The sequence below is a fragment of the Otolemur garnettii genome, unplaced genomic scaffold (genome assembly GCF_000181295.1).
Source record: "Otolemur garnettii isolate 467f Iridium unplaced genomic scaffold, OtoGar3 scaffold00015, whole genome shotgun sequence".
Taxonomy (NCBI): domain Eukaryota; kingdom Metazoa; phylum Chordata; class Mammalia; order Primates; family Galagidae; genus Otolemur; species Otolemur garnettii.
Window position 1 is genome coordinate 2,080,662 of NW_003852410.1, and position 27,597 is coordinate 2,108,258.

Genomic DNA, 27,597 nt, shown 5'->3' on the forward strand with positions numbered 1-27,597 from the left:
GTTTCCTAAGTAGGAAGCAACCTCTGTCATTGCTAGTGACAGAATTCTCAATTCAAATTGACTTAAGCATATGAGGAAAGCAGCTCATATATCTGAAAAGTCTCAGGGTAGGCATGGCTTCAGGCACAGCTGGATCCAGGAGCACAGATGACTTTGGCAGGACTTTGTGCCTTTGGGTTCTAACTTCACTTCCATGTGGCTATGCTGTGCCTCTGGCCTGCACTGGGACTTGGGCACAGTGATGTATGAGATATTGCTCTTGAGGAGCTCCTGATGTGTCAGCAGACCTGGAAGGATGAGGAGGAAGCTTCTCATGATGCAAAGTGATAATGCCAGACTAGTGCCCAGTTCAGTAGGAACCCCAAAGATGAAGCCAAAAGTGATGACCCTGAGAAGTATGTGGAAAGAGACAGAGAAAGGCCATCCAGGCTCCAAGGGACTCACCAGATTCCTCTACAATGAGAAGAGAGTAAGATTAGTCTCTAGGGAAAAGGGACTGAGTAGACAAGCAATCTGGACAAGCTGGGCCCAGGGCCATCTGACCCATTAGGCAGAGTAAGCATGGTGCCAAAAGGTCTATGATACTGGTAGGGGTCCACTAAAATGTTTTAATTTATTTTAAGTCAGAAGAAAAAAATGAATGTGATATCTAGTCTGGATTATATTTTTCTTTATACTAATGCAATTTGAAAATATAATTTTTAACATTTTTTTATGGAGGAAGGGACCTATGTTGGCAAAAGTTCGTAAGGCCTGTGAAAGTCAAAATAAGGCCTATGTTGGCAAAAGTTCGTAAGGCCTGTGAAAGTCAAAATAAGGCCCTGTGTGCACCAAGAATTGCACCCCTTCCTCCCTGTGATAGTTTTACTTTTTAAAGATTATTATTTAGCAGTTCTCTTACTCGGCCTTTGTAAGGGACAGTCCTAGGCCCCTTTGGCTACTGCATTTGTTGGGAGAGCTGGGTTGTACTCAGGGGAGGTTTCTGGGAGCTGATGAAAGAGGCCAGACTCCTAGGCAGGTTTTCACATTTTAGTAGGACTGTTTGGGTTGCTGGTAACAGAATTCCAAATTCAAACTGAGTTAAGCATAAAAGGGAATCAGCCCATATACCTGAGAAGTCCCAGAGTAGGTATGGCTTCAGGTATGACTGGATCCAGGAATGCAGATGATTTTGTCAGGACGTCATCTTCGTCTTCCTGTCCTGCTTCCCCCTCTGCTGGCTTCATTCTCATCTAGGCTTTCCCTGTGCAGTGGTCTCTGACAGTTCCGGGCTTTCACCATCCTTTTACCAAGTCCCAGTGGAAAAGAGCTTCCTCTTCATAATGGTTTCAAGAAAGGTCCTGGGGTGGAACCTCACTGGGCTGCCTTGGGTCATGTCCCCAGGCATCCAGTCACTGTGGGCTGAGAGGGACCCCAGGGGTCAGACCTGGGTCAGAGGTACAGAAAAGCAGATGGAGATGTGATGTTCAGCTTTGCCAGAGTCCGGAGAGGCTGAAGTCACCCTGAACTAAGCAGCCTCCTGCAGAGGCTTGTATGGAGGTGTGAAGGCCGCCACCTACTGTGTGTTCACAGCAATTTGTTTTTCTTTCCTTTTCCTTCCTCTGCCTGCCCTGCTGTTCTCTCCATCTGTTGCTCATTTTATTTCTGGATCTGTGTGTCTCTCTCTCCCTCCCTCCTTCCTTGCTCTTGCTCTCCTCTTCTCCCCTGGATGTGAGCTATAGATCTAGATCTTGCCCTCAGTCTCTCTCCCTCCTCTTGTCTCACACAATGGGCTGATCTTTCAGAACTGAGATGTGTCAGGGCTGCTGCTGGTGGAGGCAGATGTGCCTGCAGGTGGCTGTGTCAGGTGTCCTTTGAAAGCCCTCTCAGCCCTGCATGTGGACCCCAGTGCCCACCTTTCAGTCCCCCTGCTGGTTTTCCTGTAGTTCCTGGTCTGATGAGTAGAAGGCTACTCCAGACGCCAAGGTGAGGATGAGGATGGACAGGGACAAAAGGGCTTGCTGGGTCTGTAAAGAAGCAGCCACGGCTTCCACCCCACACCAAGAACCTCCCCCATCTCGGGCAGAGGCTCACACCCAGCCCTAGGATGGATGAGTGGGAGAAGATCCATGTTTCCATTGTTCCCTATAAGTCTCCTGGTTCCTAAGAATGACAAAGGCAGGATGAATCCTAATAGTTTTAAGTCAGTATTTTTATTTAATTTCTTGGTCACTTTTTACAGTTTTTGAAGACCAAACTGTAAGAACATCACAGGGATGGTTTTGTATTGTCTTCTTAAATGTGGCAAAAAATTGAATAGGACTTTTTTTTTTTTTTTGAGACAGAGTCTCACTTTGTCACCCTCAGTAGAGTGCTGTCGCATCACAGCTCACAGCAACCTGTAACTCTTGGGCTTAAGTGATTCTCTTGCCTCAGCCTCCCGAGTAGCTGGGACTAAGGCGCCCACCACAACACCTGGCTATTTTTTGTTGCAGTTGTCATTGTTGTTTAGCAGGCCCGGGCCGGGTTCAGACCCACCTACCTTGGTCTACGTGGCCAGCGCCCCACCCACTGAGCTACGGTGCCACCTGAATAGGACTTGTAACCGACAACTTTGCCTAAACTTTAAGTGAAAATGTGTTATGAAGAAATTCTATTGTTTTTACCGTCTGTGAGAACTACTGTGATAATACTTTTGAAAAGGCAAACATGATTAAATAACTATCTGAGAAGCTTTAAAAGAGACCTTTCTGTTACATAAACGGTACAGAGAGCCCATGAGTACAGGACACTTACTGTCTTATGTCATCCATTTTGTCTGATGCCACCAGAAATGTCATAGATTCTGTACTTTGGACACTTAGAGTGGCATGAGCCCTCAGGACTGTGCCACAGAGTAAACAATTTTATAATTTTTTTTTTTTAGAGACAGGAGTCTCACGTTTTTGCTCTTGATAGAGTGCTGTGGAGTCACAGCTCACAGCAACCTCCAGCTCCTGGGCTTAGGTGATTCTCTTGCCTCAGCCTCCCAAGTAGCTGGGACTACAGGTGCCCACTACAACGCTCGGCTATTTTTTGTTGCAGTTTGGCCAGGGCTGGGTTTGAACCCGCCACACTCTGTATATGGGGCCGGCGCCCTACTCACTGAGCCACAGGTGCCGCCCAGTAAACATTTTTTATATGGTGGCAAATTTGTACCTTATTTGTTTCATTTGTAGTTGGAGACAAAGTTGATAGTTGGGCCTATAATCACCTGCTGTACATATATTGTGAACTATGCAGTAAAACAGAGCTGTGTACATAGTATCTTTGGATACCTACATTTCCCAAGCTCAATTATAATGATACTACGTGGTATGAGGCTAGGCCAACATGCAAGGGAATAATGGTAGCAGGTGGGATATAAGAGATGGGATCTGGAGGGCTTACTTCAGTGAAGCCAGCCATGCTGAACTAAGCAGTATGGTGAAGGGATATGCAGTCGTAAAATGAAGGGTAGGCGGCTATGTTCAAAGAAGGGATAAGTGTGGTAGGGTGCCGGCCCCATATACTGGAGGTAGCAGGTTCACACCCGGCCCCGGCCAAAAACTGCCAAAAAAAGGAAAAGAAAAAAGAGGGGGTAAGCTCTTAGATTAGGTTGCTTTGAAAATAAAATATTTCTGTTTGCTCATGTGCAAATAAATGCATGTTAAAGACTTGAACAAGCATTCTCTCTAAATTAGAGGATTTTTAATTTTTAGTCATTTTTGCTTAAAATTAAATATTTGTTGCCTAATGGCCCCCAAATGATGTGGGAGTCTCTACATGTTTCCTCTTAAAGCTTTATTTTTATTATTATTATTTTTTTAGAGACAGGGTCTCACTTTATTGCCCTCAGTAGAGTGCCATGGCATCACAGCTCACAGCAACCTCCAACTCCTGGGCTTAAGTGATTCTCCTGCCTCAGCCTCCTGAGCAGCTGGGACTACAGGTGCTCACCACAACACCCAGCTACTTTTTGGTTGCAGCCGTCATTGTTGTTGGCGGGCCTGGGCTGGATTTGAACCCGCCACCTTGGGTATATGTGGCTGGCGCCTTAGCCACTTGAGCCACAGGTGCCGAGCCACACAAAGCTATTTTTGTTTGACATTTTGAGTTTTGTGACTGTATTAAAGGAAATCTGTTAAATGTTTCAAAGTTATCATACTTTTTTTGATAATTGTTTAGAATAAAGTTTATTTTTTAACTCCTCCCTCCCCTTCAAAAGAATCATTTCTGAAGAGAAATAGCTACATTCTGGGAGCCAGTTTCCTGTTCTCGGAAGGCTCTGAAAGTATCCTGGGCGTGTTGGTAGGAGTGCTGAGTCAGGAGCATTCCTTGGAGGAAAATGAACTGCACTTTCTATGAATTGAGTCTTAGCTTGACTGTTTATTGGTATATAGAAATGCTACTGATTTATGTACAGTGATTTTGTAACCTGAGGCTTTGCTCCATTTACTTCTCAGTTCCAGGAGTCACTTGGTAGAGTCTTAGGAGTTTTGTAGATGCAAGATCATATCATCAGTGGAAGGTGATAGCTGACCTCCTTTTTCCTGATTTGGGCACACTGTATATCTTTTTCTTGCCCTATTGCTCTGGCTACTACTTAGAGCACTATGTTGAATAGAAGTCGTGACAGTCATCATCCTTGTCTTGTTCCAGTTCTTAAGGGGAATATTTTCAACTTTTCTCCATTCAGCATGATGTTGGCTGTGAGTTTGTCATAATGGTTTTAATACTTTTGAGATTTCTTCCTTCTATGCCTGGTTTATTGAGGGTTTTTATTATGAAAGGATGCTGAATTTTATTGAATGCTTTTTCTGCATCTATTGAGATGATCATATGGTCCTTGTTTTTGCTTCTGTTTATGTGGTGAATCACATTTATTGATTTTCATTATGTTGAATCATCTTTGCATCCCTGAGATAAAACCCATTTGGTCTTGGTGGATTATTTTTCTGATGTACTGTTGACTTCAGTTTGCTAGCTTTTTATTTCTTTTTCTTGCCTAATCACCCTGTTTATAAAACCTTCATTACAATATTGAATAGAAGTGTTAAAAGAAGACATCCTTGTTTTGCTCCTGATCATATGAAGAAAACATCAAGTATTTTACAATTAAGGCTGATGGTTGTGGGTTTTCCACAGATGCCAGTATCAGGTTGACCTATTCCTAGTGTATTGAGTGTTTTATCATGAAAGGGGGTGTGATTTTTCAAATGCTTTTTCTTCATCTTTGGAGATGATTGTGTGATTTCTTTTGTTTTTTATTTTACTGATGTTTACATTACATGCTATACCTTTTTGGATGTTAAACCAATTTTGCATTCCTGGGATGAATTCCTCTTGGGCATGGAGCCTAATTCTTTTTATATGTTATTGCATTCGGTTTATCAGTACTTTGCATCTATATTTGTAAGAGATACTGGTCTATAGTCTTCTTGTAATGTCTTTGTCAAGTAGTTTTGGTATCAAGATAATACTTGCCTCATGTTGAATTGGGAAGTGTTTCCTGCTCTTCTGTTTTCTGGAAGACTTAGTGAAGAATTGTGTTTAATTATTTTTTAAAAGTTTGGTAGAATTAAGCAGTGAAGCCACATGGGTCTGGACACTTCTTTTTTGATGATTGAGTCAATCTTTTTGCTTGTTACAGATCTATTCAGAGTTTCTGTTTATTCTTGAGTCAGTACTTTGTGTCTTTCTGGGAGTGTGTTCATTTCATCTCAGATGTCTAATTTGTTGGCATACAATCGTTCATAGTATGTCTTTACGATCCCTTTCGCCCCTGTAAAGTGATGGCGGTAATACCCTCCTTTCATTTCTGTTTCCAATAATTTGAGTCTTCTTTCTTGTTTTCTTGGTTAGCTAAAGGTTTGTTAATTTCAGTGATCTTTTCAAAGAACCAGACTTTGTTTTCATCAATTTCCTGCTCTCTATTTCATTAATTTCTAATACTAATATTTCATTAATTCCAGTATTTTTGTTTCCTGCTGCTTGCTTTAGTTTTAGTTTGTACTTCTTTTTCAAGGTTTCGTTATTTTTTATTTGTATAAATTTATGGGGTACAAGTGTAATTTTGTTAGATGGATATATTGCACAGAGGTGAAGTCGGGGGTTTTAGTGTATCCTCAATGGAATAACGTACCTTGTTCCCATTAAGTAATTTTTTCTCGCCTTTTTTTCTCTTAATATAGACATGTCTAGCTATAAGTTTCCTTCTGAGCACTGTATCCAATCAGCTTTGGTATATTCGTGTCTTCACCTCCGTTTATCTCAAAATATTTTCTTTTTTCTCTTTTAATTCTTTTTCCTTGACCATGGGTCATGTGGGAGTGTGTTCACCCATCTGTCAGTTTCCTCAATTATTTTCCTGCTGTTGATTTCTGAAATCAACAGCAGAAAAGAGATTTCTACAGAAGAAATAATAATTTCATTCAACTATTATTGGAGAACATATTTTGCATTATTTGTATCCTTTTAAATTATTGAGGTTTGTTTTATGGCCCAGCCTCTGGTATGTCCTGGAGAATGTTCCACATACAATTGAAAGAATATATAGCCTTGGATAGAACGTTCTGAAGATGTCTGTTAGGTCTGGTTTATAGTGTTAAGTCTTCTGTTTCCTTTTCATCTTTTATCTGGTTATTGTACCCGTTATTGACAGTGGGGTGGTGGTCTCCAGCTATTATTTTTGACTTGTCTATTTCTTCCTTCATTTCTGTCAGTTTCTGCTGATCTGCTGCTAGGTACACCTTGTTCATATTTGTTATATCTTCAGGATAGATCAAACCTTTCATCATTATGAAATACTCCTCTTTATCTATCATAATATTTTTTATTTTAAAGTCTATTTTGTCTTGGCCATTCCAGCTTTCCTGTGGTTGCAGTTTGCATGATATTTCTTATCCATCCTTTTCCTTTACATCTAATTGTGTCTTTGAATCTAAAGCACATCTTTTATAGACAATATAAAGTTAGGTTGCATTATTTTGTTCAGTCTGTTAATCTCTGCATTTTAATTGGTTGTTTAATCTATTCACATTTAATGTTATTACTAATGCAGTTGGAATTATTTCTGCCATTTTACTTTTGTTTTCTATGTGTCTCCTGTCTGTTTTTGTTCCTCTATTCCTTCTTTAGTGCCTTCTTTTACAGTAAGTGACTATTTTCTAATGTAGCATTTTCGTTTCTTTAATGATGTCTTCATAGCATTTTTTAGATTTCTGAAGTTTTATTTTATTTTTCCTTGACAATCAGTAGATGAACATACATTGTACTTATTTGGTACAAGGTATGTTTCGATATATGCATGCACTGTGTACTGACCAGTCAGGGTAGCTAGCACGTCTATCACCTCAAACGTTACAACATTTCTCTGCGATGCAAATGTTCAGAATCCTCTTTTCCAGCTATTTTGAAATATATAAGGTGAATAACATTGTTATTCACTATTATCACCCTACTGTACAGTGGGAAACCTAGAATTTATTCCTTCTGTCTAACTGTAACACTGTACCATTGGCTGATCTCTTCCCTTCCCCCTCTCCTCCTCAGCCTCTGATAACCACTGTCCTGTTCTCAATATGTATGTATATATTATTATTTTTTTGAGACAGAGTCTCAAGCTGTTACCCTGGGTAGAGTTCTGTGGCATCACAGCTAACAGCAACCTCAAACTCTTGGGCTTAAGTGATTCTCTTGCCTCAGCCTCCCAAGTAGCAGGAACTACAGGTGCCTGCCACAACGCCTGGCTATTTTTTGTTGTTGTTGTTTTAGCTGGCTTTGGCTGGGTTCAAACCCACCAGCCTCAGTGTATTTGGCCAGCACCCTACCCACTGTGCTACGGTTGCAGCCTGCTCTCAATATTTTAAATTTATTTCTTAGTAGTTGCTCTAAGGTTTTCTATATACATGTTAACTTATTAGAATGAGCTTCTAAATTATACTATACTAGCTTAACTCCAGCCACTGATGAAAATATTACTCTGATAGAGTTTTAGTCCCTTTTAGACCTTCTCATGATATTACTGATAATACATATACATCTATTAATGTTACAAACCCAGTGATATATTTTATAATTATGACTTTGTCATCTATAGTTATTTCCTTAGTCCAGTTTACCTGTGTTCTAACCCACCTCTTTTGTGCTGTTACTGGGAAGTATATTACATATACATATATTTCTATGTGTTTAGGCCCAACAATACATTATATACAGATTATTTTATACACTTGCTTTTAAAATCAATTTAGAGAAGAATGGGAATATGCATTTGTACTTTTTTATATAATCACATATACTAATGCTAGTTGTTGTGTGTGTGTGTAAATACAAATTACTATACAGGATTACTGGCTTTCAATCTGAAAACTTATAGTGTTATAAGGTGAGTTTGCTAGTAACAGCTTTTCTCAATTGTTCTAATCTGAGAAAGTCCTCATTTTACCTCATTTTTTGAAAGACAGTTTTGCTGGATAGAGGATTCTTGGTTGATGGGTTTTTTTTTGTTGTTTTTTTTTTTTTTAGCATTTTGAACATGATATTCCACCAGCTTTTGGTCTCCATTTTTTCTACCTAGAAGTCAGCTGTGAATCTTATTGATGGGTTACTTTTTGTCCCACTGTTTTTGAGATTTTATTCTTGTCTCTGACTTTCAGTACTATTATTATGTATCTATTTGTGGGCCTCTTTGCTTTTATCATGCTTAGAGTTCACTGAGCTTCCAGGCTGTGTAGGTTGGTTTTCACTAATCTTGGGCAGTTTCTAGCTGTTATTTCTTCAAATATTGTTTTCTGCTATGTGCTTTCTCCTTTTGCTACTATTGTTACATTTGCATTGCTACCCTTCCCGTGGTCCCCTGTTTCTCTGTTCATTTTATCTCTTTCTTTTACCCTCTATTCTTCAGTTTTCACAATCTCTGTCAATTTATCTTCACGTTTACTAATTCTTTCTTTTTATCAGTTGAATCTACTGTTGAGACCTCTAGTACATTTTTCATTTCATTTGTTATACTTTTCAGTTCTAGGATTCTGTTTTTGAATTTATAATTTCTATCTCGGTATCCATCTGTTTGACATGACATTGCCATCCCATCTTTCTTTACTTTTTCATGATTTTCTTTGGTTCTGTCCATATATTTATATATTTTGAAGGCTTTTTATGTTAAATTTGACATCTGGTTGCTGTCACAGGCAATTTCTAGTGTGTGCTTTCCTCCCACCCCCAAGTGTATGGGTCTTATTTTCTGTTTCTTGACATGATTTGTAATTTCTTTTTTCTTTTTATTTCAAGTTAATGTGAGGGTACAGACAACTAGGTTATAATGTTTGCATGTGTGAGGTAGAGTCCTTCTTGTAGTTGTGTCCCACACCCAAAAGGTGTGCCATATATCCTTACATTGTGTCTATTAAGTGGGAGCACACCAATCCCCTCCCCTTCTCCCCTCTTCCCACTCCCTTATTCCTCTTCCCCCCAACTTGAATTGGATTGAGTTTTTTTCCTATGTGGCTATGATTCCTTATTGAAAACTGGGCATTTATAATGTAGCAATACTGGGTGCTGGTTCCTACACTTTGGAACTGATTGCTATCAATGCTTATTTGTTTAGTGACTGGTGGGACTATTTTAGTAATGTCTACCATCACCTCCCCCCCCCCCCCACACACACAAGGCGTTAAATAGCTGATGTTGTTTCTGAGGAAGGAACAACTTGGAATATGCACACAGTGACTCTGGGATGACAGTGGTTTGGATGGGGTTCTCTTTCTTGACCATATCCAGCTGTTAAACTCCACCGCTGGATGATTGTTCTATAATTTTCCACAGTGCTATTGGTTCTAAATTGCTTTACAAATGAATTGAACAGAATTTTATCTCTTTTGATGGAATAACTTCTGAAATCAATGTTTGGTATTTGTTTTGATCCACCCAACTGTATTATTCCCCGTTTCTCTTTTGCAAAGTATCTGGCCTGCAGTCCAGGCTGTACCTTTAATAAATCCATGAACTACTCTGTAATTGACTTTCGCCACAAACTCCACTGTTCTTGAGAGTACCATTAGGCTTGAACTTCTCCAAGCTTAGTTGCAACTCACGTCATTTCCCTTGGGAAGGGATGAGGAACTGTCTGTTTTAAAGTTCTCTCCCACGACAAAATTTCTGAACCAGGGCCTTATGGTTGGGAGTGGAGACAATGCCAGTCTTCTGAGTGATGTCCCCACTCTAGGAGCTGAGTACTTTGTGGAGGGGCAGGCAGCAACTTGAAGTCCTCTTGGCTTTCCCCTTCTGCCATGGAATCAGCACCATGCGAGCTGGGTCAAGGGTGATCAGGGACCCAAAATTTTCAGGGGTGTCATGCCCAAAGTACAGCCTTTGTGCTGTGAGTGAGGGTTGGGCAGAAGAAGGGAGCCCTCACCTCTCCATCCTACTTAACTGGGATTTAGCCTTAGTGCTGGGGAGCAAGCTGAAAAACATTAACCTCCTGCTCCACCCAGGAAGAAAGCCCTATGACTGGAATGTGGCAGGGGAGAAGTCCAGTGTTGGTGGCTGCAGCAGTCTGGGTTGGAGTTGCCACCTTGGGCACGAGTGCAGGGAGGGAGCTGTCCTGGTTCACATACCACAGATCCTTCAGATCTTACTGAATTTTCATAGATTTTATTCTTTTTTTTTTGTATTTAGGACCTTTTCTTGAGGCTTTACATGATGTTTTTTCTTTTTTTTCTTTTTTTCTTTTCATGTTCTTCATGAGTTTTCCTGGGGAGCTCTTCATGTTATCATCAGAAGTTGATCTCATACCTTTCCTTTTAAAATCAAATCTAAATCTTTTTTTTAAAATTAAATCATAGCTGTATTCATTAATGCAACCATGGGGTACAATGTGCTGCTTTTATATACAATTTGAAATGTTTTTATCAAACAGTTAATCAAATCTAAATCTTAATACTACCTGGTGCTACAACCCCAAGCAACGAAAGGACCCAAGGTCATGAGTGAGAAGAGGAGAAAAGAGGGACCCTGTGGACAGGTGCTAGGTTATTTTGTTACTTCACTGAAGGAAGGGGGAGAGAGAAGAGAAGCCACATCTATATTCCTAACCTCTGACACAGTGACTCTTGTCCCTAATTAACTGGTCTCTTGTACTGGGGTACAGTGAGGAGTGGGTGTGGGCAAGGGGCAGTGAAGTGACCTTGAGAGAGCAGAGCCAGCTCCTCTCCCATGCAGGCAGGATTCATGGCCTATGAGAGAATTCTCTGGAATGGAATTATTACAGAGAGAAATTTGGGCTTCCTATTGGGTGATGGGTAGAGATGGATAAAGACTAGGGACTTATAAAATGTCCAGCCTTCAGGTTTTGAAATAAAAGCAAAGCTTCAATCTGACTTTTCATCTCCAAAAAATAGCAGGCCTGGGACTAACTGTATAACAGCCTCTGAGCTGCTGCTGCCTCCAGCCTCTCCGTGCCCAGTGCTTGCCCTACTCCGTGACTACTTCACAGCAAGAGTGACTTTCCTAAAGTGTGACTCTTGTCAGGTTCCTGCTGAGACAGTCCTCAACATCTCCTGTAGCTCAGGACCTGGCTTTTCCACCCTGTCACTCACTGTAGAGCCCACAGGGTACCTTACTGCCACAATTTGCCTCTCAAAAGCAAGAGTTGAATTGAATATCAACATTCAGCATATATCTGTATTTTCATAATTCCACTCTGCAATGGAATTATGCAAGTGCAAAAGCCTTGTGGCAGGAATAAACTCAGCCTGTTTAAAAACATTGAGAAGCAAGGGGCGGCACCTGTAGCTCAGTGAGTAGGGCGCCAGCCCCATATACTGAGGGTTCAAACCCGGCCCCGGCCAAACTGCAACAACAACAACAACAAAACCAAATAGCTGGGCATTGTGGCGGGTGCCTGTGGTCCCAGCTATTTGGGAGGCTGAGGCAAGAGAATCATCTAAGCCCAAGAGTTGGAGGTTGATGTGACTCACTGTACCGAGGGTGACAAAGTGAGACTCTGTCTCAAAAAAAAAAAAAAAAACCATTGAGAAGTGTCTATTAATGGTAATCTGGCACCTGAGCTCTCTACTTGTATGCCCTGTACCTGGACACATTATTTAAATTCAGCCTCAGTTTCCTCATCTGAAAAATGAGGATAATGCCTCAAATACTATTGTAAGGATTAAATGTGATAATGTAAGTAGATCACTTAACATTGGTAAAAGCTTACTTTGTTTATGCAAGCAACAAATATATACTGAGTGCCTATTGGACCTAGGGTCTGTTCTAGGAGTGGGAAATAAAATGAAATCCCTATATGAATGATACTCACACTTTAGTAGGAAAGACTGATAGTAAAGGAACTATAAATATTGAAAACTATGCATTTGAGGCCAGGTGTGGTGGCTCATGCCACCTAGCACTCTGGGAGGGAGAAGCAGGAAGATCACTTGAACCCAGGAGTTTGAGATCAGTCTGAGCAAAGTGAGACCCCCATCTCTACTAAAAAATAGAAAAACTAGCTAGGCATGGTGGTGGGCTCCTGTAGTCCCAGCTACTTGGGAGGCTGAGGCAAAAGGATCATTTGGGCCCAGGAATTTGAGGTTGCTGTGAGCTAGGCTGATGCCCGGGCAACAGAGTGAGACTCTGTCTCAATGCCAACAACAACAAAACCCCCCAAACTACACTTCACACACTGACACAAGACACACATATGCACACACAGCGTGCACATACAAATGTGATTTCAGGTTGTGATAAGGGCTATGAAGAAAAATAAAGCAAGAAAAGATAAGAAGTGCTTTGGCGGTTGGATGGCCCTGGTCAGGAAAGGCCTTGCTAAGGCAATTGCATTTGAATACAGTCAGAGGAAATGAGGAAATGGCACACAGTGGTTAATCAGTGTGAATGAGCATGAATGCAGAGATCTGGGAGAAAAGCATCCCAGAGAGGGCATTAAGAGGTCCTCTGGGTGTGGTAGTGGGCACCTGCATCCCAGCTACTTGGGAGGCTGAGGCCCTGTGGCAGCAGAAAACTGGGCATGTTTTAAAAGAATCAAGAAGGCTTTGTGAATATTTATGCTGAAGTGTTTAGGGTAAAGTGTCCTGCTGTCTATGACTTAATTTAAAATTCATTAAAAAGTAAGGGGAATAAAACTGGGTGTGGTAGCTCATGCGTGTAACCCTAGTACTTTGGGAGGCAAGTGGATCACTTGAGTTAAAGAGTTCAAGACCAGCTTGAGCAAGAGCAAAACCCTGTCTCTACTAAAAATAGAAAAATTACCTGGGCATGGTGGCAGGCACCTGTAGTCCCAGCTACTCAGGAGGCCGAGGCAAGAGGATCATTTGAGCCCAGGAGTTTGAGGTTGCTGTAAGCTATGATGCCACAGCACTCTACTCAGGGCAACAGATTGAGGCTCTATTTAAAAAAATAAAAGTTTGGTGAAAAGATGGATTATTAAATAGAGGGATAGATTAACATGTGATAAAGCTAGTATAGTAAAAATGTGGGTAGTAGAATTTAGGTGGTGTCAAATCTAATGCTGGAGGAGAAACATCAAAAAGGCTTATGAGACAAGAACCCAGAGCGGGGAGGGAGGATATTAGGGTTTTGTTCTCAGCACAAAAAGCCTTTGGAGGGTTTTGATCAGATGAGTTTCATGATCTGATTTATGGTTTTAAAAGACCCTCCAGCTGCTGTGGGGAGAAATGGCTGTACTCAAGCAGGTATAAAATTGACAAGGCCAGACTGAGGGAAAACAGTGGGCTGCCCTGGGTGGCACAGTGGGGTGGTCAGGTCCAGGGGACAGTTTAGAGGAATTACTGATGGGTCAGGGATATGGCCCTCAGGACCCATGCCCAGGCTTTGACTTGAGCAAGGGGGTAGACAGTGAGGGGATCTCCCTCCTTAGGTGAGGGAGATACCTTTGGGGGACAGAATATGGGGGAGTTGTGAGGGGAAGAATCACATATTCTGTTTGAGGCATGAGAAACCCAAATAACAGACTTACTAATCAGCCGTAGCTATTATTACTGTTTCTACCACACACAGTTATGTAATGACATCTCCAACACACGTGCTGTCTCTTAGCTTGTGCTTCAGCCCTGTTCCTCCTATTTCCTTCTCGTACATTTGCTACTCCTTCCCCTCCCGTTCAGTTCTAGGCCACCAGTGACTGCCAGAGGGTCTGGGGATGGGAAAACAGAAACCAGGAACCCTAGGCAGCCCCCCCCTCCCCCCATGCTCCTCTGAGCATCAGAAAACCTCTGCCTGGGTCAGCACCTTTACCAGTGTGGGGAATCTGGGTCAGAGGAAGTCCTGGGGTGAGCCTTCAAGTGCATGTAGCAGTCTGGGCCCAGCTTCTGGTCTTGCAGACCTTCTGGCCTGTCTGTGTGTTGTAGCTAGGCAGGCAGATGGGCTACAGAGATGGGTATGAGATTCAAGATGCTGCAGAGAGAGGGATCGAGATCTCCCTGTTTTGCTGAGGAGGTGACTGAATCAAGATCTGAGTTCATTTGACCCATTTAGCAATGCGGGTACCTTCTTCTTCCTCCTCCAAAGCCCCCCATAGCCTATGTGAGAATAGCATGTGAAGACATTGTCAGGGGGGCCAGCTGGGGAAAACTGACTTAACTGTGTGAGGCCCACTCCCTGCAGAAGGCTGTCTGAGTCACTGGGGACTGCATTTGTCCCAAAGCCACTGCATGGTCATCTTGAGCCAGGTGCTTACAGAGGGGAGCCCTGGTGTGTGTTGGGGGTGATAGGGAAGATGAACAAAGGCGTTTCCTCCCTCTGCTCGTGGGTCTACCATTGTCACCTATGGTCCTTAGAAGCTCATCAGTCTCTAGTAATGATCATAGCAGCAGCAGCAACAAGAAGTGTGTAACTCTCACACAGAGTAGCTGTATGTTGGGGGAATGTGCAAGCACTTCATGTTCTCACTTAATCCTCCCAATAGCCCTAGAAGATAGGGAGGTACTATTATTGTCATTTACATTTAACAGATGTGGAAACTGAGGCTTAGAAAGGAGAACTAAGTAGCCCAAGATCACATAGCTAAAAAGCGCTAAAGATAAATGTTTTGACCTTAACTCTGTGATAGACAGGTGGATAGACAGAAACAAAACCATTCACAATAAATGGAGCAGATAGGAAGTGCCGAGGAAGCTCAGTACAGGGAAATGATCTGCAGACTCGGGAGACCAGGGGTTGCTTTTGCTACTCTTTTGTTCTATTAACATAAAACAATTCCTTAAATAATATTAAACATCTTAGTGCTTAAGATATAAAAACATAGGCACAGTCAGTTTTCTATCTAGCGTGGGCACCCCTTAGGGTATGAACTATAACACAGAGGAAATAAGTTGTAGGTACAATCCTCCTAGTCCCCCAAAAGCCTCTTTCTCAAATATCATTAGCTGTATGGTCTGCAGTTTGGGTCTCTTCTCTGGACCTACCTGTAGGCTAAACCATTAATGACATAATCACAGTCATGGCAGCTACCGTCAACTGAATACCTAGTATATGCTTGTACTAAGCTATGCATTTCTGTTCAGGAGCTTTCAATTCTCCTAACACACCCTACAGTATGTATGGCACCTGAGGTATACAGAGGTTGTGTGACCTGCCTGAGGTCACATGGACAGGAGGTGACAGAGCTGATTAGGAGGAGTGCTTCAAGGACGAAAGCCATAAATGTGTTCATTGCTTTAGCCTGTCAGGGCCTGTCACTGCCTGGAGAAGATTAAATGTTTAACGGGTGGATGTTCTTGAGCTGTGGAGCAAATAAGAATTCCCTCTTCTACCAAATTAAATCTGTGAGTGAGTGTATTGGTCTTTTGGGGCTACCATAACAAAATGCCATAGCCTGAGTGGCTTAGACAACAGACATTTCTTCATAGTTCTGGAGACTAGAAGTCCAAGCTTGAGGTGCTGCTGGGGTTGGTCTCTTGTGAGGCCTCCCTTCCTAACTATGTGCTCTATGAGAACAGCCCATATATAGGGGCAAGGGAGATAGTGGGTGTCTCTCCCTCTTCTTATAAAGACTCCAATCTTATTGGATTAGGGCCCCACCCTTATGGCCTCAGTTAACTTTAATCACTTCAGTTACCTTAATTAAAGGTCCTGTCTCCAAATACAGTTACATTGAGGGTTAGGGCTTCAACATATAAATTTTTGGGAAACAATTCAGTCCTTAACAATGAGCCTTTAGAAATCATGTACCACATTTTGCACAGATGAGGGTCCACATACACCATCTGTTTGACCTCCCCAAAGGTTGAGAACCACTAAAAGTATTTTAAGTGGACAAAGAGGGAAAGGGCTCATGGAAAAATAGAAACAGAACTTGTGTTAAGGTGTAGAAGAATAATTCCTTCATATGTTGTTTGAATGAGCCTCATGAAGTAGGGACCCAAAGGGGCAGTGGAAAATAAGGATGTGGGTATCAGCTCCAGCGGCACATCCTGAGAACCTGGAGGGCTGGCCTGAGACTGCAAAGTGGAGAGTGGGCCTCAGCTGCCAAGCCCTAGCCCATGTGTCCTCACCCAGTGTGCTGTCTGTCCGTCCCCATAGAAGCCAGGGCCAGCTGAGTGTGGCTCCTGGACTGCCCCTCTGATGACTTCAGGGATGCTCTTTCCCTCACTTTCCTTCCAGAAGTGGAGCAGATTGAGGCTATCGCCAAGTTTGACTATGTGGGACGGTCCCCACGTGAGCTGTCCTTCAAGAAGGGGGCCTCACTGCTCCTCTACCACCGCGCCTCGGAGGACTGGTGGGAGGGCCGGCACAACGGCGTGGACGGACTCATCCCTCATCAGTACATAGTGGTGCAGGACATGTGAGTGAGAGGGGGACCTTCTGTAAAGGTGATGTAATAGGTCAGTGATGTCTGGACTGGGCCCTGGAAGGGGTGCAGGGCTGCATGCCTAAGACCTGCTCTCCCTGGTACATGCTTGGTCTTCTCTACCAGTGAGTTAGATCTAATTCCCTTTAAATGGTGATCCATTTAGCAAATATGCAAATTTCTCATCTCTCTGAATATAGAGACAATGTTTGCTGCCCCTGGCCCAGCATCCTGGTCCAGGATTCATTACTCTCTGAGGCCTCCAGTGCCTCCTCCTCCTGGCCCTGCCTTGAAGCAGTAGCCAGCCCATCACCTCCTCAACTGTCCACCATTCTACATTCCAGAGGGGGCTGTCTCAGGGGATGGGCAAAAACACCATGCCCTCACTTCCAGTTAATTTTTTTATACTATATTTTTATACTTTCAGGGCTTAAAAAAAGAGCCCTGCATCCCAAATGCCTACCACAGAAAGTCTATGCTGTCTATTCCTTTGAGAGCCACAAAGGCCCACATTCCCTATGAGCTCTGGACAGGCTCAGCTGAACCGATTTGCCAGAGAAGCAGCCTCCAAGCTAGACCTCAAGGGAAGGGGACTTAAAAGCCTATGTTTTGATGGGAGAAAGGCCTGGGCCAAGCAAAGCACAGAAGGAATGCCATAGTGGAGGGCTTTTGGCTGCCTCCCAATGTCCCCGGGTAGCTGAGGGCAGGAGAAAGTCACAGAAGGGAGAAGGCTGGAAGGAGGGTGGAGGGAGGCTGCCAGAGCACTCTGACAGGCTGTAAGCCACCTCACAATTGTCCCAAGCCCTGGGTGGGGAGGTAAGGGATGGAGGCACCTCCTTCCTGGCTTGCTTAGCCCTAAACTATTCCTCATGGAGCCAGACAGAGGCTGCGAGCTGGGCACTCACCCTGCACACGCCTCCTGTCATTTCTCCCATCCTCCCTTCAGCACATAGCTTGTCCTAGGTTAGAGAGGCCTGGGTGAGACCTGGCTAGAGGAGCAGAGAGGAGGAGGGATGGTGGGAGGAAAGAGGGCCTCCTGCTGTGGAAACTGACTCCAGGAGCGTTGCCATGGGTATGCACGAGAGGAAGCCCGTGAGTGGGCAGAGGTATCCTCCCGAGCTGTGGGCACAGATTAGCGGTAAGGTGTGTGTTGATTCAGCCCCTCAGGTATCGAGTAGCCCTGTCCATCTGGGCTCTCCCACAGGAGGCACCTCCAGTTCATGTCTGTCTTCTCCCTAGGGATGATGCCTTCTCCGACAGCCTGAGCCAGAAGGCTGACAGCGAGGCCAGCAGCGGACCACTGTTGGATGACAAGGCCTCCTCCAAAAATGACCTCCAGTCCCCCACAGAGCACATCTCGGATTACGGCTTTGGGGGGGTGATGGGCCGGTAGGAAATGTGGGTTCATTTTGTCCTGCTAGTGACATGCCTGCTCAAATCTGACTTAGGGGAATCCAGGGGGCGGGGAGGAGAGAAGTGGGAGGCTGTAGCTCCTTGTTCTCCAGGAGATGGGCACCCTGGCTAGCCTGGCATTGGCCCCAGAATGCCGGGTATGAAATGATCTGGCCTGGGTGGCAGGGGAAGGAGGAGGAGGAGGAGGAAAGACGTGTTGGGAACTCGTTGCTTTGTATTTAAACAAGAATAATAATAATAAATGAGAGAGAGAGAGAGATGCAAACTGGCAAGTGTTTTCCCACCTCTCTCCAGTTCCTGCATCTCCTCCCAGCTTTCTGTTGAAGACCTGAGTTGTTATATTTAACACATAAAAGCACAATGCTCTCTGAAATGCACCACACAAACAGAAAACCCACACCTACACATGTGTTGGGAGAAATTGACACTCGACTCCACCCACTTTTTTGGTGAGAGCAGATTTGCCCAAGTTTTTATTCCCCATGTGTGGGTGGGGCTGTGTCACATGACCTTTCTCCCAGGCAAGGAGCTACAGCATCCTTCTGAGAACAGGTGTACTCCAGATTACATGCTTCTTAAAATGATAAATGAGGGAATAAGTAGAAAAGAAAAAGAAAAGCTGACAGTTTCTTACTGCTTTTTAAATCAGACTCACAAAATGTGATAAGCTATGTTTTTTCCAGTGGAAGGGGGTCATGTGACAAACTCACATGTGTGGGTGTTTGCAGATAAAGCCAAAAAATAAAAAATCGGTTGCAATGGGAACACAGCAGATGTCCTAATTCAGCCTCTTTTCAGCATATTCTTTTAAGTTTAGTAAATAGCTCAGGGCACTGTGATGGTAGGACAGTGAAGGGCAAGGAGGTGGAAGACGGGGACAGGTAGATGAAAACGTCCTGGTCCTCTGCCTTCTAGGAGGACCATATCTTCTGCCTCTTTTCCTCTGCCTCCTACTTCCCTTGTCTCCCTTCTTTCTGTTCTTGTTTTCTTAATACTTCTCTTTGGTTCCTCTGCTTTGGCCCTGTTGGGGCTCTCACCGGCATTGCTTAGCTTGGCTGCTGGCACTGGGATCCAAAGTACAGCTGGCCACGTTGAACTTGGTCTCTAGTCAAAATCCATTCTCAACACACCACCCTCCCCCCTCCCCCTGGCCACATCCAGCCTTCCGTCCCCTCCCTGTGATTCCATAGGATGCAGCCAAATCTCTTATGTGTAGAACTGTTTATCTTCAATGTGCTTTCAAATTGACCTGAAGGTGGGCACGGAATATTATGCCCATTTAACAGATTAAAAAGGTGGACCTGAAAGAGGATGCAGGACAGCTTGCAGCAGACGCAGGGTGAGGGCTGGCCTTCCTGATCACATTCGAATCCCTGCAGGGGTTATTCAGTGACACAGTGCTTACTTTTCAATGGCTGGTGGTCCAAGATCTGAAAAAGCCTCTTAGAAATAATCCTTTTCTGGAGAGATTGAGGATAGGTGTGTTCAGGTCCCAGGGGCCTCTCCTTTGCTTGTGGGGTACTAGTGACTTTGGTACAGTCAAGCCTCAATGCTTCAGACCAACTAGATGCTCATTCTCAGAAGTGTCTGAACTGCTTCAGAATGTATTGTGGGCCAAACTAGCACCAAAGCTTTTCCAGGTTGAAATCCTCCTGGCTTTAACATGGAGACAGGATTCATTTTGTGATAGCATCACTGCTGTCTGCAGCTTGGAAGCACCGAGTTCCAAATCACTTTGTGGGTGCAGATTAGGCCTCCCCCTATTACCGAGTTGTGTGCTAAGCCTGTCCTTTCATTGCAGAGTTGTAGTATCTGGCTGAACGAGGCTTTACTGTACTGGCTCCCTAGACTAGCACGTAGTGTTTGGCATGGGGGTTGGCAGATCCTTCCGAGACTTGGCCAGGGTTGACCTCTGCCCCATGCCCCCTGCCCCTGGCTCCTTTGCAGAGTGCGGTTACGATCCGATGGAGCGGCTATCCCCAGGCGCAGAAGCGGTGGCGACACACACAGCCCACCACGGGGCCTGGGCCCTAGCATAGACACGCCACCCCGGGCTGCTGCCTGCCCCAGCAGCCCCCACAAAATCCCCCTCACCCGAGGGAGGATCGAGAGCCCCGAGAAGCGGAGGATGGCGACGTTTGGGAGTGCCGGCAGCATCAACTACCCTGACAAGAAGGCGCTCTCCGAAGGGCACTCCATGAGGTCGACCTGCAGCTCCACAAGACACAGCAGCCTAGGGGACCACAAGTCCCTGGAGGCTGAGGCCCTGGCAGAAGTAAGGGCCAGTGGGAAGGCAGGCTGGGACCAACCAAGACCCCCCTCTGAGGGGCAACGGGATGGGAACCTGTGGATTGGGAAACCACCTTGATGACCCCATTCCAGGCTCAAGGCTAAGCCTGTTGATGAGAGAGGGAGCTGGCTGCCCTTTCCCCAGCTGGGCCTCCCTTGGGAGCAGAAGCTGGTGGGTTGCAGCTGCTGGTTAGGGTTTCTGCAAAGTCTGAACACCCTCAGTGTCCAGGGCTGGAGAGGGGATAACGGGGATGGGGTAATGGTAGGTATCTCTACAAGATGACTTGACCGAATTATTCATTCATTCATCTACTCATTCATCCATTCCTCTGTTCATTCATTCATCTATTCATTCATTGACAATTGATTGAGCATCTATTGTGTGACAGTCACCACGCGGGGCACTGATAGTATAATGAAGACTTAAAATGGACTCAGTCCCTGTGCACACAGAGCTTACAGTTCTGAGAAGAGAGGGACATCAACCAACAGACACACACAGCTGTGAAATAGCAGTTGGACTGGGTGCCTGTAAGGAGTGGTACACAGCATGTACCACACAGCCTAAAATGTGGGGGTTCCACCTAGGAGGGAGAGACATCCCTGGGGTGGACACAAGCTGAAACCTAGGGTAGGAAGAACTAAATAGCTGAAGCTGGAAGGGAAGAATGTCCAGAGTCTTCAAAGCAAATATAGGTTTTTTCGTTTGCTTTTAATTTATTTGTTGTATTTGGACGAGAAATTTACCTGGTTTTTACACGAATAGAGCTGTGATTTGTTTAACAGTTTATATAACTGATAGCATGTGCTTTGGACACTTCGGTCATATTTCTAAAAGTTTCCCTTTTTTCTTTCCTGTTTGGAATTTGGGGTGGGGACCCATTATGTAACCTCCCCCCAGCAACAAAGCAGAGCCTTCTGGGCTGTGAGAATTCTATTGTGGAGATTTTTGTCCCCTGTTCAACAGGGGAAGGGGAAAAGGTTGTATGGGCTGAGTCTCAGTGGAGGCCAGGGAGGTTCAAGGGAGGACACAATGCACCTAGCAACTAGAACTTCTGTCCACACATGGGGGTCTAGCTCTGCCACGTGTCCTGATGCCCGCTCTCGGGATCCCTGAAGATTAATGCCTTGGCATGCATCCAGCAGAGGAAGCCGGCTCCCTGCTGGTCCCTCCATCCTTGAAGGAGCATCACCCTAGCAGCCACCATCATCTGGAAACTTGACCAGTTTGGAAGGTTCTACCAGTCATGCTGGGGGGCTGCCTGAGGCCTGGCCCAGAGCCCTTCCCATAGTAAAGAACCAAATGCAGTTTAAGAGCGCTGTTTCTGAAAGTAGGTCCCATCCACGGGATGGTAGGAGGTAGGTGGAAAATAAGTGTTTCTGTGGTCAACCAACTTTGAGATTGCTGCTCTGACCGAGGTGAATGGCTAATTTGCAAGACTTCTTAGAACTTTTACATATGTGGATGTGCATTGTGAATCTCCAAGAAAGAGAACAGGGAACATCCCATCTCCCGGACTTCTTTGACCTTCATTCATGGAGCATTTTGCAAGACCAGCCCAAAGAATGCACCTGGGGACTGCTACATGCAGTGTGTAGACGCCTCAGTGTGCAGAGGGGTCTACACTCTAATTGGATATCTGCCATCAAAATCCCCTTTTGCTGACCAAGGTCAAAAGGGACAGCGTGGTAAACAATATGTAAATAGTCCAGGATGGCCTGCTCAGCATTAGCTCTGATGAGTCCTTGACTTTGCAGGCTGCAAAGGGGAGCAGTGGGTTGGAGACCCAAAGTAGTAGGCAGAGTTACCCCAAATTCTCTGTTCTCAACATGTCTGTTAGGATTTAGATTTGAACCCAGTTAAAGAGCCTGTTTGGGGAACTTGAAACACAACCATTAGAAGCGGAAGATTTACTCTGGGAGGAGGTGAGAAGCCTTCTCCACCCTGCCCCCAGTGCCTCTCTGAAGCTCTGCTCTGGGGACTCACCCCTCAGACTAATGCGAGGCTCCTGCCTAAACAACTCAGCTGCTTTCTCTGAGCTTTCCATCTCTGCGCATGCTCTGCCAGGGTAGAGTGGTGGGGGGCCTGGGGGACGGTGGTGGAGAGGAGGTAATTATTTTTTATTTACTCAAGTTTCACCTCACAGCTCATGCTGGACTAGAGCAAACAGAGAATAGTGAAGTCATTAGGGGACTGAATTCAAGCAGAGTGGGTGATGACAGGGTGGCTCATGGAAAGCTGCCGTGTCACTGTGGGACCGGGGTGTGGCAGAACCAGGGACAGGACTGCTGTCTCTCCCTTTCTGCAGCACCCCCCATTCCCCAACACATCACATCCTTTTGGATAAGGCACAAAAGCCCCTTCTTAAAGTTCCCAGTGTCCTGGGACAAGGACTAAAATTGGCATAAAAGGTAACATTAGCTTAGTGGGACATCGATAGCTCCTCAACAGAGCAGAAAGGGTTGGCTGGGACAGTGAGTGAGTAAGAGCTTGGGAGCCTGACTGTGGCCAGATCGGAGCCACCGTCCAGGGTAGGCCGAGGCCACCTGCAGACAGGGGAAGGACAGTTGGAAGAGGAGGGTGGGGAAGAGTCCGGCCACAGCATCGCTGGACTCCACTCCCATCCATCTCACCAGACTCAGGTTTTTTTCAGGATTTGTGGAAAATCAAGCTGAAATCGAGCCTGTCTTACTATCATTCCTCTGTGAGGTTGTGCAAAGCACCTGCCAGTGGTGGTTTTTAGCAATATCCCTCCCTGTGCCCTCAAACAGGTCCTCTTGTGTCAGTTGGATGTGAAAGCATCCCTGTAAACAGTCATGGGAACCAAGGACACTTGGGCCAGGAGGGGTTTGCAACCCACCGTCTGGCAGTTTACAAATCTTCATCACATCCATCATCTCCCTCCATCTTCACAGTAAACACAGAGGGGAAAGTGTGGTGCAAAGTGACTGACTCCTTCTCAAGGTTGCACGGCCAGCGAGTGGCTGTGAAGTCTTTTCACTCAGAAGTCCAAGGTCTCGTGTCCTCTCTGAGGGCTCCTGGGTTAAATTGGTGTGGTCTCTGCCTTGAGGATACAGGAGTCTTAGCAAGCTGCCCAGGCTGGCCTGGGGGTGCCGTTTCTCCTCCTGGGTCCTTCAGAGTGCTCGCATACTGATGAGTGCTCACATGTAACATCCTTAGAAATTAAACAGACTAAGATTTTTCTTGCTTTTCAAAATTTCCATATTTTAAAAATCAAAAATGTTATGATACAGAGAAGAAAGTAGCAAGTCACTATTTTGGGATAGAGATTGTGAACATTCAGATATATAACTTGGAACTAATTTTTCTGTGGACAAGTTTTTTTTTTAGTTGTTTTTTGTTCTTGTTTTTATTTATTTATTTTTTATTTTCAGACACAGTCTCAAGCTGTCACCTGGGGTAGAATGCTGAGGTTGCTCACAGCAACCTCAAACTCTTGGGCTTAAGTGATTCTCTTGCCTCAGCCTCCCAAGTAAGTGAGACTACCGGCACCCGCCACAACACTTGCCTATCTTTTTTTTTTTTTTTTGCAGTTGTTTTAGCTGGCCTGGCTGGGTTCGATCCTGCCAGCCTTGGTATATGTGGCCAGTGCCCCACTCACTGAGCTAAGGGTGCTACCTTTGTTTTTGTTTTTAAATAATACTAAACTGCCTGGGTTTAGACTTGAGCTGTGCTATTCATTAGCTGTTTGGCCTTGGGCAAATTACTTAACCAGTCTGAGCTTCAGTTTCCTCATGCGTGACATGAGCATAATGGCAGTTCCTATCTCATAAGTATGAGGATTAAATGAATTATTTGTGGAAAGGGTTAGGGTTGGTGCTTAGCATCAGCTGTTATTGCTATTGTCATTATCAATAATTCTGGTGCTTTTTCTGAGCCAGGTGTCATGCCAAACTCTTAACAAGAACCATATTATTTAATAGACTCATCAACCCCCTGAAGTGTATTATAATTATCTGTAATTTAAAAATGAGGATTCTTTAGGCCCAGAGAGGTAATGAAGCTTGCCAAAGGTCACATAGAAAGGAAATGGCAGAGGACTTGAACCCGAGTCTGATTCCAGAACCTGCCCTCTTAACTAGGAGTCTGACTTGCTCTTACTAAGTCCGTTTCCTGGGGCGTAGGGGATACCCACGTTGATTCTCCCAGGTGGTGGTAAGACGCCCTGGGATCTTAGTCTCTACTCCAGCCATTAGGCTCCCTGGAAACCTCCCTAAGAAGGCCCACAGGGCGGCCCCTGTGGCTCAGTGGGTAGGGCGCCAGCCCCATATACCGAGGGTGGGGGGTTCGAACCCAGCGCCAGCCGAACTGCAACAATAAATAGCCAGGCGTTGTGGTGGGCGCCTGTAGTCCCAGCTACTCGGGGGGCTGAGACAAGAGAATCGCCTAAGCCCAGGAGTTGGAGGTTGCTGTGAGCTGTGTGACGCCGTGGCACTCTACCCAGGGCGACAAAGTGAGACTCTGTCTCCAAAAAAAAAAGGCCCCCAAGCAGGTTTGTTGACAGGGGGGATCGGCCCCTAGGCCTGTGGCCTCTGCTGATCCCCGTGCTCTCTGTCCCCAGGACATCGAGAAGACCATGAGCACGGCTCTGCACGAGTTGCGGGAACTCGAGAGGCAGAACACGGTCAAGCAGGCGCCGGATGTGGTGCTGGACACCCTGGAGCCCCTGAAGAACCCGCCAGGCCCCATCAGCTCGGAACCCGCCAGCCCCCTGCACACCATCGTCATCCGCGACCCCGATGCCGCCATGCGTCGCAGCAGCAGCTCCTCCACCGAGATGATGACCACCTTCAAGCCGGCCCTGTCCGCCCGCCTGGCCGGCGCCCAGCTGCGCCCGCCCCCCATGCGGCCCGTGCGGCCAGTGGTCCAGCATCGGTCCAGCAGCAGCAGCAGCTCGGGCGTGGGCAGCCCGGCCGTGACGCCCACCGAGAAGATGTTCCCCAACACCTCCGCAGACAAGTCGGGCACCATGTGACCTGAGGACCGGCGGCCCCGCCGCGGCCCACCGTGGCTCAGCGCGGCCCAGGGTGGCCGGGTGGCTTCCACGGGCTTCCCAGTGATCCCGGCGGCCTTGTGGGGCAGCGGTCAGGCTGGGGGCGCCGAGCGTCCTTGCAGAGCCGAGGGCCAGGCGCTGGCTGCGGCTCACCTTCAGCCATGGGAATCCCACGGACCTCTCTCCTGTGTGAACGGACACCCCGAGGAGTGCTGGAGCAAGAGCAGCCCCACCAGTGTTCCCCAAGATCCAGGCAAAGTGCTACGTGGCTCTCCGCATATCACTGGAATTCCTCTCGACGTGCTCTCTGCAGACCTATATGTGTGTGTATATGTGTGTGCGATATACACATATATGTACGGATGTGTCAGTAGGTGTGTGTGTATATATATATATTTATGCATCTCTATACATATACTAGATTTGGACACACACATACTAAATGTATATAGTATCTCCTTTTTCTTTTTATGAAACTTAGATTTACCTCAGACCCATGCCACCAAACATCTCCCACTGAGTTATTTGGTGGGATTTGCAGGGACTTTTCTGGGAGAATTTAGAAGCCCATAGTAACTGCGAGTGAAGCAATAGACCACTAACCTGCAGAAAACACAACCAGTCTCCCACTGTCTCCAGAAGTCGTGGCCTTCCAGAACAGTCTGCCCCTCACAGAGGGTGGGGCAGGCAGCACCCCAAGCAGGCTGCTCCTAGAGGTGGGGAACCCTTCATAGAAAACAGTCCCCTCCCCCCACCTACCCCAGAGACCCTGCCCATCCACCCGGAGGCCAAAGGCCAACTGTACCCCCGAAGGCATGGGAGAAGTTGGCGAGAAGACCCCTGACCACCGCATCCTTGTGTTTGTGTGTAGAAACGGGATAGTGAAAACCTAAGCCCCGTCTGTAGCACAGTATTACACGTGGTTGGGAAAAAAAAAAAAAATACAGTGGTGTGGAATACTTCAAAACCTAGAGACGCTGTAGGAATAAATCTGTGGTAACTATAGAGGTTTAACTTATATCATTCTCAAAATATTTAAATTTTTCTTTTCCTCGTTCTACTAATTATATTGTGTCAGATTTGGAACTAAACAGGCAAGGAGGCTTTGAGTCACATCGCTTTCATTTAAAATCAGGCTGTGCGGCGCTTTGGCTGGTGCCCTCTTGCGTGAAGTGCACCAGCTGTAAGTGCCCAGTTCAGACCCGGGTGGAGCAGGGGATTCTCCTTGGCACTTTCTGTCCCAGCGAACACTGATGGTTCAGTTTATACAAGAGAAAGAGCTTCACTCCCTCCCCTCTCCTAGTGAGTGTCCCCTTCCCCACTCCCTCCTGAGCATTTGAAGTAGATGAGAACATGATGATAGAGACGGGTGCATGATCTTCAAGGAGAACTTGCCAGGTTCCGCCTCTCGGCTGGGAAAAGGCGTTTGGGTCACTCTTATTAGATTCCATTTCACCATTTCACCTCCTCCTTTGAGCTCTTGTTTTCCAGGGAGGGCACTTTTACTGCCCCCCCCCCCCGCGCTCCCCTGCAAAAGCCAGGCCCAGTCCCCTTCCTGTTGTCCCCAGGTTCCATCTCTATCCCTCTCTCCGAGGCCATTGAGGTTTAGGTTCCAAAGTGCAGAGTTGCTGTCCCAGCCAACACTGGGTGATTTGGGGCGGGTCATTCCATTTCATGGAGCCTCACTTTTCTGCTCTATAAAATGAGGAAAATAAAGATCAAAAGGAAGTGGACAGGCTGTGCAGAAGGGACAACGCGGTACCAATACGATTATTACTCTTGTGATTATCATTAGTATGGTAAGTCTTTTAGGTCTAACACCATCCAAACCTTTTTGAAACCTCCTAATCGATTAGGAATAAGATGGTGCAATTTTCCTACCAGCTGACTAAAAGCCCTGAATTCCATCATTAGCACATCAACCCATCAGATTAAGTTTTACCCTCTCCCCTGGTCCTCCGTATGGAGCTAAATACACCCAAAGGGAGGGACCTAGTAAGTGACTGATACCTGGGTATGTGGGAGTAGTAAACTGTTCTATCTTGTCTGAGG

General features: G+C 45.6%; 1 protein-coding gene across 2 annotated transcripts in view; it reads left to right on the forward strand.

The window, feature by feature from the left end:
- Window positions 1-27,039, forward strand: part of SRGAP3 (SLIT-ROBO Rho GTPase activating protein 3) — a 253,632-nt gene extending 226,593 nt beyond the window's left edge. Inside the window, exons 19-22 of one of the 2 annotated variants that reach the window (XM_003785468.2) lie at window positions 16,642-16,822; window positions 18,068-18,217; window positions 20,189-20,516; window positions 25,114-27,039. In XM_003785468.2, the coding sequence (XP_003785516.1) occupies window positions 16,642-16,822; window positions 18,068-18,217; window positions 20,189-20,516; window positions 25,114-25,527 (1,073 nt within the window). In that variant the 3' untranslated portion in view covers window positions 25,528-27,039. The remainder of the gene's footprint in view (window positions 1-16,641; window positions 16,823-18,067; window positions 18,218-20,188; window positions 20,517-25,113) is intronic. The other variant, XM_003785467.2, reaches the window with a different exon arrangement.
- Window positions 27,040-27,597: the final 558 nt, after the last annotated feature.